The sequence below is a fragment of the Neodiprion lecontei genome, chromosome 2 (assembly GCF_021901455.1).
Source record: "Neodiprion lecontei isolate iyNeoLeco1 chromosome 2, iyNeoLeco1.1, whole genome shotgun sequence".
NCBI lineage: Eukaryota > Metazoa > Arthropoda > Insecta > Hymenoptera > Diprionidae > Neodiprion > Neodiprion lecontei.
In genome coordinates, this window is record NC_060261.1 from 8,523,452 (window position 1) to 8,539,418 (window position 15,967).

Consider the following 15,967-nt stretch of genomic DNA (forward strand, 5'->3'; position numbering starts at 1 on the left):
CGCTATGGATAGCAATCCTGACATAAATTACTGCGAATAATTTTCAAATGTGTAACGTTGTAAATATCGGTAAGAAATTGATTAAACCCTGTTTCCAAGTAGTGAAAAGATTAGAGTGAGTAACCAGAATTCATTGTACCGGATGTGTGCGGCGGGGTGGATACAGAGAAATACGTCATGATGCGCGCGTCGCAGGAAATTGCGCGCGCATGTCGTTTTCGTGGACGGTTACACCTCGGATATTTGAAGAATGAAATGAAAATGATGGTTAAATCGCAGAAAAATGATTTAGATTCATTATGAATTCTCAATAAATGCAAACCGATCTAGTATCTTGTAGCTTTATACCTATCATTGTATCCCGAATGGGGATAAATTTATCGTCAGGGTTGTGACGAAGCGTGGAAAGCGAGGTCCGCCATGACAGTAGTCGTATTTTCTCTAAACTGCAACAACAATTATTCTTCCGTATATTTTTGTAAAATTATCGAGGTTCCAGGCCCGGTTCATACCCTGTTCGGCACTCATACTGCCCCGGGTTTTTCCTAGTTTCATTTGGTGATATTTGTCGACGCGGTAGTCGCGGTGCGTGGCCATTATCGAAGGATTTGCTTGTGGGTACCTGTGGCGAGGTGAGGTGTTGGAGAGGCGTCCCCCCTCGCGTCGGGACGCACGTCCCCGGCCTCGACGACCGAGATGCCAGCCCCGCCAACAACAGCAAACACGTGAGTGCCTCCTGACAACCCCCCTTAATCCCTTACAACCAGGACATCAATCCTCCCAGCTTCGGGACGGCCGTTTTCATCTACCCGAACATTATACTTACCCTCGGTAAACCTCCATTTTGTTACGTTCACAGTCCCGTTTGGAAATTGACGCGTCATGCGGTCACCCAGAAGATGGGTACATACTTATGTATATCCTGCAATACATGCACGCGCGTACACATACTCGATTGCTGTTATCGTTATTTCAACTCCTTTTCAGGGTATTACGTATTTATCAACACATACTATGTCACACTTTATCCTCTTTATATATCAGATTCTTCCGTTATCCACATTCCATCCAACGGCTGCATCCCTGGTGCAGTTTCTCTTTATGTTTTCTTTTTTTTCTTTCTTATTTTCGCTCTTACTTTTTTTTTGTCACTGTACTCAGTTTCAACGCGGAGTCAAGTTATAACAGTCACGGCTTGTGCATACTCGGACATAACCGAGTTATCGCACTCGTCTTCGTTTACGTTGATTATTTTCTATTCTTTTTTCTTTTTCTCCCTAACTCGCGTTTATACTCTTCTTAGCGTTAAGACTATTTTACCTACACAAATTTTTCTCTCTCTTTTCTGACGTTTGGAAGTTCCAAGTTAGTTTTAGGTCATTTTTTCCTCATAGATTCATTGGCAAATATCAGAGTCAAGCGATAGCCACACATATTGCACAAAGAGATGTATTGTTATCTTGAGAGATCAGATCTTATTAGATACTTAAAAGTTTAACGGGTTGAAGAATCTTTCAAACTTCATTCGAACTATGGTTCAGAATAACATCAAAATTTTCTCGCTTGATCAATCTCATCATGATAGTGTTTTTTCTCGATTTTTAATAGTGTATCATCTGATTTATTAAAACCAATATACACTAGGTTCATTGGATATATTCACATGCAGGGAAAAAATTGTGAGTTTAGAGAGTGTAGTAGTTTTAGTATCGCACAAAAAAAATGCCCCAAGGAGACTCTGCGTCAAATTACCTCTTAGTTATCCGTTTCGTGAACCTTCCATGATCTGACATGAGGCTGAAGTTGCTAACGCTACTGCAACGAAACATTGGGGGAAAAAAATCACCATTTTGCACTTTTGTAGTGACTCTAAAGTCGTTGAGTTGTCAAAATATGAATTTCTTTTGCCTTGTTATAATTTACTGAATTTTAGAATTTCCTAAAATTACGAAATAATGATTTTTCCAAAATGTAACTCATTACGATAACATTACTAATTTTAACCTCATGATCCGACTTGATATTCCTGTCCCACTCATGTTCACGAAATATCACATTTATTCGTTCCGTCATCTGTTACTTTCGGATCAAGTCCAAGCTTTTTCTTTAAACCTGAGCTTTCTCTCAGCAACTTTCTGATATTAGAATCAGCTGATAAGACTTTGAACTTTTTATTTCTTGAAGTGAGACAATTTATACGAACAATTTTATTGATACGAAACAGTTATAAATTACTCGCATCGTTACGCGGATAATATACGAGTGAAATTTTGTTTATTTTGAGCCATGTTCATCAATGAATTTTTTTGTAGGTCAAGGAACGATGAGCTACAGATGACGATTGTCAACAATCCTCATTGAACGAAGATGAACGGGGAGCAGCATGCACTGCCAGCGACTACGCAGGGGCAGCAAGAGGTAAGAAAGTATTCTTAGATTTATTACGAGGCTGTATTCCAATTGAAAAATGTGCGACAAAGAAATGTCTTGAGCATAAAATCGCTTCTGCAATATGTTGTAAAGCATTAGATATATCTGGATAAGTATTAGTTTGAAAAAATACAATTCTGCGAAAATCTCGACCGTATCCTGCTGCACCGTGTATAGCTTAGTTGTGAGAATGTGTTGTTATTACTTTCGAAAATGTGTCAACGTTGATAATTTTTTTTTTTTTGTAATTTATCTTTGTTATCCTTGTGTTAGTGTATTTTAGTATTGCCTGCAAAACATACTATCTATTCATATATCGTACGAGCTCTTGAGGTTGATCGATGCAACTTTCCACTGGAGTTCATCATGGAAAATGCGCATTGTATGTATGAAACTCCATTTCTTCTCACACGGAAAGACGGAATTGTCGCCTGCGGCATGCATGTTACAGAACTAAGTGTTACGAACTATTAATTTGGCCTAACGTAAACAGAACTCAAAGTTAGAAGTTAGCGTCTATGGTTGAAAATAGAATAGCACACTGGTATCAGTTGGGAAACAGCCTTGAGGCATGCCTCTGCATGCTAAATTGATGTCGTACAAAATGTTTGAATGTGTATCGGTAGGAAGTAAACGTGGGTCAAAGTGGTCGCCCTTCGTATCCGAGTGGATTGACCACTAGCTCTGGTCTTGGGAACGTAGGAAGTATTCCCCATTCGTCGGCAGATCTGCGCGTAGGTACAGCCGTAGCCTTAGCCTCTTCGGTAGCTAAATATTGGGTCCTGACCAATCTCTTTCCTGGGGCACCGCTTCCTCAGGTTTCGGTATATCACCACGCCCACCATAATTCCTCGCATCGAACTGCTGCTGGAGACACGGCAAATAAAGAACCAGCATCTGCGTTATCTCAAGAAATGGCATTGGCTCAGAACTCTCATCAGCAAGCATCTACTTCGCATCATCATCAGCAAACTTCGGTTAATACCAACAATCAACATAACTCCTTGCACCCAAATGCACAGGTTCGTTTTCTATAAACGACAGACGCAAGTACGCTTACGCAGTAGCTATTAGTATACATATTCATGTATTCTTATTTTCTTTTTTTTTTGTTTTTTTTTCCATGTTTAAACATAGTATGCCGCTTGAGTAGAGAGATTAATTTTTTTTTTTTTTTCACCAACTTCCACATTTTCGAAATTTCTCATTTTTCATGTAGAAAATTAATTCTAACTACTTTTTTTTTTTGTACCAGCCTCTGGTAATCTCATTTTTCTCTTGCCATGGTAACGGTAATTTTATTTTTTTTTTTCCTCTACCTCATTTCAAGACCTATCACCATTTTATTTTTCTACCACAAATAGTATGTCAAGTATTGTTCCCAATAAATAGTACAGACACAAGTCTTATGTGAATTAAGAATAGAATAATTTTCCGTTTCTAAATGAGTAGAAGAATAGCTAATGCTGACACATTGCTGAAGAATGTATGTATGTAAGTCAACACTAATATACCCACTATCAATTTAAACACATTGTGCGTCTAATAACCCTGTATTGTACTTTCTCACGAGTGGCTCAAGTCACAAAGTACGATGTAGTAAATTTTTTTAGCTTTCAATTGAAACGCAATAATGATGAAGCCATCATGTGAAGCGGTATATCATTTATTGTTTATTAGTATCAATTAACTTTGGTGTCATAATCGCTCGTTTGCAGATGATGATTACATACTAGTAACATCAAGTATTGTGCAGCATTATTCATGCAATTCTTATTGTTTTCAATTTCATTCTCAAAGTAAAGATTATTGAATTATTTTCAACAGATTCCAGTATCGCTGCCTGGTCTCAGTTTAGACGGTACCCACATACCCCCAAGTGTCAGCCATTTGCATGCAGCACATGCACAAATGCAGCAACAAATGCAGTCCCAACAGCAATTGCATCAGCAGCAGCAGCAGCAGCAGCAGCAACAACAACAACAACAACAACAGCAGCAGCAGCAGCAGCAGCAACAGCAACAGCAACAACAACAGCAGCAACAACAACAACAACAGCAATCACATCATCAAATGCAAAATCATCAGACTAGTCAAAATAGTGGGCACAGCCCGCCAAACCAACCAAGTAATCAGAGGGATGAAAATAAAGTGAAAGATGAAGGTGGAAGTTGTACAACTGAGAGATGCAGTGATAATCAAGTTCATTGTCAGGTTCAGTGCGACCTCCAGTTGCAACCGCAGGCACAGGCCGACATGCAACAGAGTTTAATGCAGCAACAGCAGCAGCAACAACAGCAGCAGCAGCAGCAGCAACAGCAGCAAATTGGGGTTAATATAGGAGGAAATAGTTCTACAGATGGTGGAAATCAGAACAATTCTGACAGTATGAAAACTGAGAAAGAAAAGGAGATGCGTCAGCATAGTATGGCGCAGTAAGTATACGAATGATAACTTTTCTACAACTGATATCCAGAGTGATTAATAAAAAGAAAACTGTTGAAACAATGTGTACACCCAGGTTTATTGTGTCAGCTACAGCATAGTAGTATTTTTCAAACAAATTCGGAGTACAACAAAAAGTAGAATGAAAAATTTACAACGTCAGTGACGCTGCAATTTGTTTTTCAGGGCCTAGTTTTGATTAATTCTTTATTCAGATTCCAGTTACCTGATCTTAAACCTGGAGGACATATGATGGATGTAAGAACGGCAGATGGTTCAGTTGTCAAAATAAGTGCTGGTAGCGAGCAAGATCTTGCAAAGACACTGGGCGTTGAGATGGTGCAGAACATGTACAAGGTAGGGACATGACGTTATTAAAAGCTATTAGAATAAAAATAAGAATAATACTGTAATTGTGGATTTTCTTCACTAATTTGAGTAAAGTTACTTCCTGCATGCTTACACATATGATTTATTTCATTCTGATTCTAGGTCAACGTCGAGGATATAAATCAACTTTTGGCATACCATGAAGTTTTTGGTAAACTACAGAGTGAAATAGCTGCCGGAACAACATTGGTGGGCGGTACTGTGCCGACCCAAACAGTAACCACCATACAAAACGGAACTCCAATAGTGCAACAGGTTCAGTTGAATAAATTTGATATAAAAACAAGTGACGGAGAAGCAACCCCGGGACCAAGCGCATCTCCTGTCTCCGTAGGTAGTCATGCCTGCGAAGTATGTGGAAAAATATTTCAGTTTCGTTATCAACTTATTGTACATCGGAGATATCACACGGAGCGCAAGCCTTTTACATGCCAGGTAATTCATTATTCTGTTTTAACAGTGCAAGAGTGGATTAATAATTTATAGTAATACTTTAAAGTTCCTATAAAATTACTAACATAATATTCTGTATTTGTTTCAGGTCTGTGGTAAAGCATTTACCAATGCCAATGACCTCACACGCCATGGTAAATGCCATCTTGGAGGATCTATGTTCACTTGCGCGGTTTGTTTTCACGTGTTTGCTAATGCCCCATCACTGGAACGACATATGAAGAGACATGCTACTGACAAACCTTACAATTGTACCGTTTGCGGAAAAAGTTTCGCCAGGAAGGAACACTTGGACAACCACACTCGATGTCACACAGGCGAAACGCCTTATAGGTGCGTTTATTGTGTATCTTTTCAAGACTGTGATTTATTTTCATTATAATTAATAGTTCTTAAGTTCATTAAAATCAAGTTTAGAAACGCCGACGTTTAAAAGTTGGTTCTCTATTCATTGTATAAAGGAAAATTAACCTCTTATTATACCTATTTCCAGATGTCAGTATTGCGCCAAGACATTCACCAGGAAGGAGCACATGGTTAACCACGTTCGTAAACATACCGGTGAGACACCACATCGATGTGACATATGCAAGAAGAGTTTTACGAGAAAAGAGCATTTTATGAACCACGTTATGTGGCATACAGGGGAAACTCCTCATCACTGCCAAGTCTGTGGAAAGAAGTATACTCGCAAGGAACATCTCGCCAATCACATGCGATCCCACACCAACGATACGCCCTTTCGCTGTGAAATTTGTGGTGAGTAAACAAACAGCCAATGTTTAATAATCACATATCCCTCGGAAAAATCCACTGAAATAAAGATAAATAGTTTAATATTTGTAACAACCTTTTCAACATGCTCAATTATATTTTTTTAAACTTCTGCAAAGTGAGTCCTCAAATCTTTCTACAAAGATTTTTAGTTACTGCAGTGGGTTCATGTCACTGGACTGTGAATAAAATTCTATGTATTCAATCAATTACATGATTTTCGAAGCAGTAACATCGATTTACATATCGCGTAGAATTTTTCATAATTTGTTTTCAGACACTTAAAGTACTATAAATGTGTCGGTTTTACGGAAACAATGTGAAAAATTACCACATTAATCATTCAAACATTGAGCAAAAATCGGGATAAATTGAGTAGGCATAGGCAGTAGGTCGTCTGAAAATCTGATTTCAAAATAAAGGCATTTGAGGATCAAAAATTTATTCTAACTTTTTATCAGCTAACATTTATCCTTTGAAAAGCAAAGAGAAATGTCTGTGATAAGGAAACCATCAAAACCAACCAGATAAGGCAATGAGCAATTGATCAGCAAACGTAAGCACTATTGATCTTGAAGCTGAACAAATACTACGAGAACGTAAAACTGCTTGTGATACAAGTCGGAAATTATTTAAATCTGCTTGTTAATCGCTGTACAAACGGTTCAGCGAGTAAGAAGTTTTCGTTGATATTCACAAAATATTCTCGAGTATCATGAGACTATTTTTGGTTTGAAACTGTATCAAAGATGCATAATTCTGTATTATAATCGTTGCAGCATCAGTATTGATGAAACTTTTGGTTCTCTTGTTATGTAGAGTATATTTCGGCAAAGCATCGCTACATGTAGGTGTAAATAAAAAAAAACCTTACCTCAGGTTTTCCATATCGTATAGTAAAGAAAAAGAAAAAATCCAAATGAAGTTATCAAAAGCAGGTAGATATATTACGCATGGCGATAATATACTGAAATAGTGATACAAAGAAAGGGTGAACACGAAGAAAAACGCGGTATTGCGTCACCGTTTATTACGTTGAAAAATCTACGGTCAATTTATCCGAAAAATGAAGCTTTAAGACAAATCTAGATGTAATTTCTTTTTCGTACCAGAATAATGATTAGAAATATATGTATCGCGACAATTGATAATTATTACCGACTCGTATGAGCCTTAATATTTAGATATATGTAGATGTATTTAAATATTTCGCGTTTAGTGCGCATGCTAGGTGAATATGTAGTTAAAGTTATCGGGAAGGTGGCTTATTACAAAACGTAAAAATAATATCCGCGAGAATTGATCGCGCATGGCTTTTACCGCGGCGATAGTCGCGCGCATTTCTTTAGCGCCGCTGACCCTTTATTCCATAACCTTAGGGATCAGTGACTTCAGTACTATAATTCTTACCAGTATATTTATATTTTTTTTACTTCTACATCTATTTCGATTAAATTGGAATGGCATGACTTGTTATTTCGTAAATATCAGCGGTTCGTATTACTCTACCGATTTTTTTTTCCATTATTATACACCATAGAGCAAAGCTCTCAAATATCATTATATATCAACACATTGAAGAAGAAAAAAATTCGATAACGAATTCCGCTGAGTAATAAAAAGTATTGCTTCTTTCTTTCTTCTTCTTCTTCTTCTTCTTTTTCTTCTTATTTTTTTTTTTTTTTTTTTACCTGAGGATTTTACACTTTTTGACTTGATAGTAAATTCTCCATCATCGTTTTATCAAATTCTGCTTCATTCTAAACGCAAAGTTATCCTGGTTAATTATCTACTTTACTTTTTTAATTTTTATTACTCTATCCGAGTAATTATCTTCTTTTTTTTCTTTTTCCATTTTGTTACTTTACAAAAAATTTTCAGGAAAGAATTACATGGGTTAATTTATGTATAATTGTGAAAATATCTTTTCAGTATTAGAAAATCTTTAATGAAATCACAAATAAATCAATTTTAAATTTTGTTTCATTAATTGTTTTGAAATTTCCGTGCATTTTTCAACTTTGTTATTCTTACATTACTAATTAATTGATCTGGTAAAATAATGAAATTCTGAAGCATTCGAACTCGAGTAATTATCAAATTTTTGGTGATATTATTCATTCATTGTCGAATTTTAGTTGAATATTAAATTAAATAAATATTCAATGAAATTTTGTGACTCAGCAAACTTTTTACTGGGATTCTGATAATTTTTCGGGAACAGATCATTGGAAATCGATTAATTAATATTTGTCCCATTTTTTTGCCTTGCAAATTAAATGTCACAAAAAATAATATCACCAATGTTCTTCACCGTAAATGTATGAATATAAGTGATGTATTTATTCAAAGCTGTAATACAGAAAAAAAATTCTCAACAAATATTTGTAGCCACAAAGCTGAAAATTTAACAAACCTGATATTGTGAGAGATGTTTGTATGGAAAAGTTGGAAAAGTTTTAGGGAGTTTTCAAATCAAAGATAAGTGCAAAGATTAAATTGCCACAAATAAATAACTACGGATTTAATTTTATTCTCTATATCTGTTTCAATACGCAACCAGGTAAGTCGTTCACACGGAAGGAGCACTTCACGAACCACATAATGTGGCATACCGGCGAGACACCGCATCGCTGTGATTTCTGCTCAAAGACGTTCACTCGGAAGGAGCATCTCTTGAACCACGTTCGCCAGCACACGGGTGAGTCCCCACACCGATGCGGCTTCTGCTCCAAATCGTTCACCAGAAAGGAACACCTTGTTAATCACATCCGCCAACACACAGGTGAGAGCGGTTGGCAGATGTTCACTTCACGGGCAACTAATTACTATCGTTCGTAATAATGGTTACCCATCGTTACCTTACAGTATTCAGTCAAAATACCTTTCATGCTTCAAATTTTATCTTTCTAACCCTTTTAGCAGTGTATTTTGTAATTCTTGTTGAAGGTTCTTATATCTACAATGGCTTCGATGATTTTTGAGTAGTATTTCAGACATTTTTGCCACAAATCACTGTATTGTTCTTCATTTATTATTGTGGTAATACTTTGTTACGTTCTCTAATAATTGGTGAGAAATTAATGCGGTCGAAATAAGACCTCAAAAGGTAAATTTATTTTTAGCCTCTTGTAGTGAATTGAATCTTTAAATTATTTTTCACAACTAGTAAAAGGGTCAATATTCCATTTCATTCATTCTATGATTCTATGTTATTTGACACACTAATTGAGGGCTGAACTGTTTCTGAATTGAATAAGGGTGATAAAAGAAATGAACTTATTACTTTATATAAGTATAAACCGTTTTGCGATTGGCAATAGTAGAGAGTGGATGCCCGTCAAGTTCTACCAATTGAGCTGTTTTCAAAATATGTGAAAACGTCACTTCAATTCTAGGATTAACTTAGGAATACTTTAAATGCGTTAGTTTTCTGTCTCAATAACTGCTGATAAAAACAATTTGCATTCAAACAGTTTTAAAGGTTGAAATAAATAGACGAATTGTTTCTTCAATCAAAAATGCCATCCCAGTAAGAGGGATATTTTTTCAAATAATGGATCTTTTTATTACTATTTCATTCTGCCATATACACCGCTCTCATGAATTTCTGTTCTTGTCCTTAATCTGACAGTCAATTTTTGACTAGTCAGATTGCTAGCTTCTATCTCTAGAAAAGATCCGATACCTGGTTTAACAGTTTTCTCAAAATATAAAACATTGTCGAATATGAAAATAAATTTGAAATATTTTGTGCTTTTGTTGACAGTGAAAAGTACGTTATATTATCTTGGTTGTAATAATAATGGTGATTGTATAGAATTGAGATTGATAGCTTTTTAGGCTTTCCGAAACCACTAATTTCTTCAGGATATAAGAATACGACTAGACGTGGAGATTATATTCAACCGATTTTATGCTTGCAGGGGAGACGCCATTCCGCTGCCAGTACTGCCCGAAGGCGTTCACACGTAAGGATCACTTGGTTAATCACGTCAGGCAGCACACGGGTGAGTCACCGCACAAGTGCCAGTATTGCACCAAATCGTTCACGCGGAAGGAACATTTGACCAATCACGTGCGTCAACACACAGGCGAATCGCCACACCGATGTCACTTCTGCTCCAAGTCGTTTACTCGAAAGGAGCACCTGACCAATCACGTTCGTATCCATACTGGGGAATCGCCACACAGATGCGAGTTCTGCCAGAGGACCTTTACTAGGAAAGAACATCTTAACAATCATCTTCGCCAACATACAGGCGAATCTTCGCATTGCTGCAATGTATGCTCCAAACCATTCACCAGAAAAGTAAGCCTTTTTCCCTCCTCTTTACTTTCTTTTTTCAAACGTCCTTCATTATTTTATCATTTATTGCTGTGTTTTTGTTGTAATTTCAAATTTGTAGAAGTTTAACGAAGTATAACATTTTTAAATATTGAATCGCAATCTAACAATGTCTCTTCTTTTCTTTTTTTACTTTATTCCTATTAGGAACACCTTGTGAATCACATGAGATGTCATACTGGCGAACGTCCGTTCGTTTGCACCGAATGCGGCAAAAGTTTCCCTCTTAAAGGAAACCTCTTGTTCCACATGCGATCCCACAACAAAGGTAGCAACGCGGAAAGACCGTTCAGATGCGATCTGTGCCCGAAAGATTTTATGTGCAAAGGACACTTGGTGTCCCATAGACGCTCTCATTCGGACGAAAGACCGCACAGCTGCCCGGATTGTGGAAAAACTTTTGTTGAAAAAGGAAATATGTTAAGGCATCTTAGAAAGCATGCAGCTGAGGGACCGCCGACACAAGTCAGCACACCTTCGGCTATTCCTCAGCCAGGAGTTCTCCCTATTCCTACAGCTGCTGTTTTAGTTGGGCATCCATTGGCTCCACCAGCGCCACCGGTTGTGCCCCAACATACCGTCGTTGTGCCGACACCACCTGGAGTTTTAACGTCGTATTAATGAAATTGCGAACGATTATTAACAGTTTATTACCGCAGTGGATATATGTGACATAAATTAGTGTTAATTAATTATATATACATACAGCATACATACATATATATATATATACATAACACAATATTATAAATAGTCGCTTGGCGTGAAATCTTTGACCCCCTATTCTAGTTTTTCTTTTCTGTCAATTCACTGGATTTTTATACTTCGTATTTATCGAACATGTGCATACAAAATTTATTTTGGCACATTGAATATTACTATAAGAAAAGAAATGACTTTAAAGTCGTTACGAAGGCGGCTATAGATGGTGGACGATTTCATGTTCAATGAGTTCATAGTATCAGTGAATGATTGGTACTGAAATTTAATACTTTTAATCTTGAACTGAACAGCTTTTATGATTAATAGAACATCATTCAACTGAAGTTAAGGGAAAATTTTATGATATCTGAAGTATTTGAATTGAATCTTCATTTCAAGAATGCGAGCGCTTCGTAATTGACACGCACATTTTAGAACATGTTCAATATCTTTGGAATTATGTATATAAATTTAATCTGTTTGTTGAAAGATGTGCAACTTGACGATTGCAGTATTGATAAAGTAGAAATATTGCAAGATCTCTCACATTTTAATATAAATATAAATTCTATATTCCTCTGAATTGAATAATTTCACCCAAAATACTATAGTACGCGCTTACTACATATTCTGGAAAAGAAAGTCGTCAAAAAATTACGTGACTGACTAGCCAACTAAACTGTGATAGTTTCTTGTATCGAAAATTAGCAAATTTCTCAAAACTTGTACAGTAATTTTGTGACGAGTCGGCAATAATTGGTCCCCAAATATCTGCGAGCGCTCGCATTTTTTTGCTTTACTAAACACGTTCATCGTACGGTACTACAGTAGAACATCGATTATCTGAATCAATTGGGACCGAGACTACATCGGAAAATCAAAAGCATAACCGAAAAGAAATTTTTATCGCAAGCGATAACATGTGCAACACAAATAAATGTTCGCGCTAACAAGGAGCAAATAAAAATTATTGATAGAAGTAACGTACAAGTGGTCTAACGCTGGAAGATGGAAAACGCACTTGAGCATGTTCGACCACGCGTGGTTCTCGCAAAATCGGAGCTAGTAACAATGTATATTTCTTGCCAAAATGCATTTTTTGAGCCAGCGTTCGGGTAATTGAGTTTTTAGATAAGTTAAGATGTAGTTCAGATAACTGAGATTTGGATAATCATGGTTTTATTGTAGTTATACTCTGTCGAATAGAATTCACAACTGTTAATTGTATCGAATGAATCTAACAAATTCATTTCATTCACGATTCCTGGTTAGAATTCGCGATTGCCGCTACTCTCTTGGTCAGCATAACACTAATAATCGCAAAGATTGCCCCACATTAGTCCGTCATATTGTTGTATTGCCTGCCTTTGAGTAGGTCGCAATGCGACGCATCACTGTGTAGCATCCTCAATGTATACTACATCAACAATTTCAATGTAACATGATCAACGTATAATTATTCCCAAAGAAAATTAAATTGCAGCTAGTGTTTTCAAGTTTATACTAAAACAAAAATACAAAAGACAAAAAAAAAATTTTCAGGCAAGTTAGTTTGCAAAAAATACGAAGCGAGTGCAGGGCGGTGGAGGGCAAGTCAAGGCAGGGGGGAAAAAATGAAAGTGAACTGATTTTACTACTTTTGCAGAAAAAAAAAATAAATGAAAACAAAATAATGGTATATATCACTGTAAATAATGAAAAGAGTTTAACTTTATTTTTATTCTTTGTACTTGGTTTATTTACGCATTAATTTTTCTCTTTTTCGTGAATATGAAGATCTACTACCATTTCGATTTTAACTCGTTTGCAATTTACGTTCTGTTTCATAAATAGTAGATTTACTTTTTTTGGGGTATGATATAATTTAGACTCAGATCTTTAACCTTTAGATGGCTGACCTGCTTCTCTTAGGAGTTAGCAGATAACTCGGAAATTTCACTGGACGTGTTGACTATTTATATACACAAAACATACCTCTAAAAAAATATCGAATTTCAAGGGGAAAATGCCGGCTCTCTAAAGGTTAAAATTGATAGATTATTAAGTAGTTTATTACCATTCTTTTAGTTTTATTACAAATAGGTGATTGAAATCTGTAAACATCGCGAGAAACCCTTTCGACAGCACAGAGCAACTAGCTGATCTATTGATTATCCAATTTGGTTTTTTTATTTTCGATTTTTGTTTCGTTAATTGAATTCTTTTTGTAATATATCGTGTATACACAAATGTATATTCGTTGGTAGCGTTGCAGAGATCCAGGTAACATATTAACACAAGAGAGAGAGAGAGACACACGTTATTAAGTGTAAATTTAATCTGTACGGATTTGTTGGATATTCTTGTGTTTCCTATACATATTATATATATGTATGTACTATCTAATACTCGAGATTCTCGAATGAAATTCATGATACCATTTTAACAAGGTTACAAAATGAAAAGAAATTTAAAAAATGTATATTAAATATAATGGTAATTAAGAACCAGCTTCTTCCCGTACATCTCTAGTTTAAGCAAGATAGCAGCTTTCTTGAGTGCAATATGCTTTTTACCCAGCGAAGTATCTAAGCTGTTCACGCAACTAGGTATTACGTTGGCATTTGATACCGTTGTCAATATAAAGTGTTAGAACTTCTTTGTTGAAGCAAAGAAAACAGGTTCACTTTCATCATTGTATAAGTATACATTTGTATAGGTACATATAAATACACCTATATATGTAAATTAATGTATACATATATGCGTTGATATTTAATTACATTGTGAGTTTTGTCGGAAAGTTATATACATGAGGAAAACAGGAACAAAACTGCATTTTTCTCGTGTGCTAAAGAATAGAAGGGTATGGCCATTCATCAATAGAGCTCTTATTATACTAATTTTAGCTATTACCAATTTATTTTAGTATTTGACAAAATAGCACTACTAATAGAGACTGTAAAGTCATGTATTTCGTGTTTAGCGTTTAGGATTTAAAAAGAATGGCAGAAAACGAGATGAAATATATTTAATGCTATTATGCATAGTAAAATGAATTTATATCAACCCAATTCGGTATGGTGTATGGAAAAACACGGAAGGTTTTATTTTCTGTAAGCACAAGGGGAAAAAAAAAATTGAGAAAAAGTGCGCGGTATGGTGAATCATGATTTTTAAACACACTTTTAGCACTCTAGATCCACAATAATAATAATAATAATAATAATCATAATAATGAACGCTACTAAATTCCTTCGACTAGTTATATCTATAATGCATTATTATTATCTAAAGTAATAAATGTTTTGAAACAATATTATGCGAATGAGTGGAAGAAGTTATATTACATAGACTATAGACTTTCATTATATTCTCAGAATTATATATATATATATATAAATAATGATTATATATTATATAAATATGAAAAGTAACGAGGAATAAATAGAGATAATGTTTGTATGAATTAATATTATTATTATTAAATGTTGAAAGGAAAAGAAAAAAGATTAATTATGAATTGGTTTATGCTTTTCATGAAGAGGTTTATGCTAAGGGCTTGTTTCTATAAGAAAATTCATACGACAGGTAAATTCGAATTTTGATAGACCTCATTTTCCGTGAACCGAAACCAGTCTTCATTGTATGAAAAATAATGCACAAAAATGATATACTATACCATTATTTTATTATTATTATAAAAACTATACCTATATTACTGTATAGTCAGTCAACCGTTCACGATAGCATAAAAGATGATCCGTACTTTAATTCGTTATTATCCTCTTTTATTATATAAAGTAATAAAAAATAAGTATAAATTTCGGTCCACGGCAAAGAACGGTGATGGAAAGGTTTATTAAGAAGTGGTTTATTTTTAGATAGAAAGAAAATATGTATAGAATTTTATTATGCACCATTGTAATATTATGTATCCCAGTTGTGAAACGAAATACACTGGTGTTATGTTAAATGTGAGACAACATGTATTATTTAAAAAAAAATTTATTCTGATGCGGTTGAGTATTTGCAATGATACACTTGATTGTGATATATTTGTATAATTTATCTAAATATCTTATACTTAAAAGGAAAAGTTTTGACTTGTTTACAGTTAAGCTGGTAAAAAAACGAACAACGGTTCAAATTTTTCACGAAATGATGCTTACCGTTGTAATTCGTATTATATTTCACGACAATACACACGATCAGGCTAACTTCAATTGAACGAAAATTTCAAGCCGAACTCCGATTTTCTTAGAACATCAAGGGGATGCCCTGGTCGATTTCGACGTTGTCATATAAGTCTCCAGATATCGAAGTCCACGTATTTGAAACTCAAAAAAGGGCTTAACAGCCAAATTCAATGCATAATTCTGAACTGTATATAGAATCGAGCTGTTAATTAAACCCTTTTTCGCATTTAAAATATGTGGATCTCGA

General features: G+C 35.3%; 1 protein-coding gene across 8 annotated transcripts; it reads left to right on the forward strand.

Moving 5' to 3' along the window:
- Positions 1–416: 416 nt before the first annotated feature.
- On the forward strand, positions 417–15,502 carry LOC107221947 (zinc finger protein 271). Of its 8 annotated transcripts, none has more exons than XM_046732379.1 (12): positions 417–725; positions 2,313–2,418; positions 3,057–3,452; positions 4,258–4,865; positions 5,091–5,232; positions 5,368–5,700; positions 5,807–6,051; positions 6,212–6,477; positions 9,056–9,277; positions 10,419–10,502; positions 10,587–10,804; positions 10,988–15,502. In XM_046732379.1, the coding sequence occupies exons 2-12, from the start codon at positions 2,368–2,370 to the stop codon at positions 11,459–11,461; spliced, it is 3,039 nt and encodes a 1,012-aa protein (XP_046588335.1). In that variant the 5' UTR covers positions 417–725; positions 2,313–2,367; the 3' UTR covers positions 11,462–15,502. The 8 variants fall into 8 exon arrangements, with proteins under 8 accessions (XP_046588335.1, XP_046588337.1, XP_046588334.1 ...); XM_046732381.1 differs by having other exon boundaries at positions 9,056–9,193; XM_046732378.1 differs by having other exon boundaries at positions 3,057–3,164; positions 3,249–3,452; positions 10,419–10,804.
- The last annotated feature ends 465 nt before the right edge of the window (positions 15,503–15,967 follow it).

Excerpts from the sequence above, each read along its gene's own strand:
- LOC107221947 (XM_015661134.2), top strand. The coding sequence starts at position 2,368 with ATGAACGGGGAGCAGCATGCACTGCCAGCGACTACGCAGGGGCAGCAA. Across the intron at positions 2,419-3,056 it reads CTACGCAGGGGCAGCAAGAG|GAAGTAAACGTGGGTCAAAG; the intron begins GTAAGAAAGTAT and ends GTGTATCGGTAG. Across the intron at positions 3,453-4,257 it reads CCTTGCACCCAAATGCACAG|ATTCCAGTATCGCTGCCTGG; the intron begins GTTCGTTTTCTA and ends TATTTTCAACAG.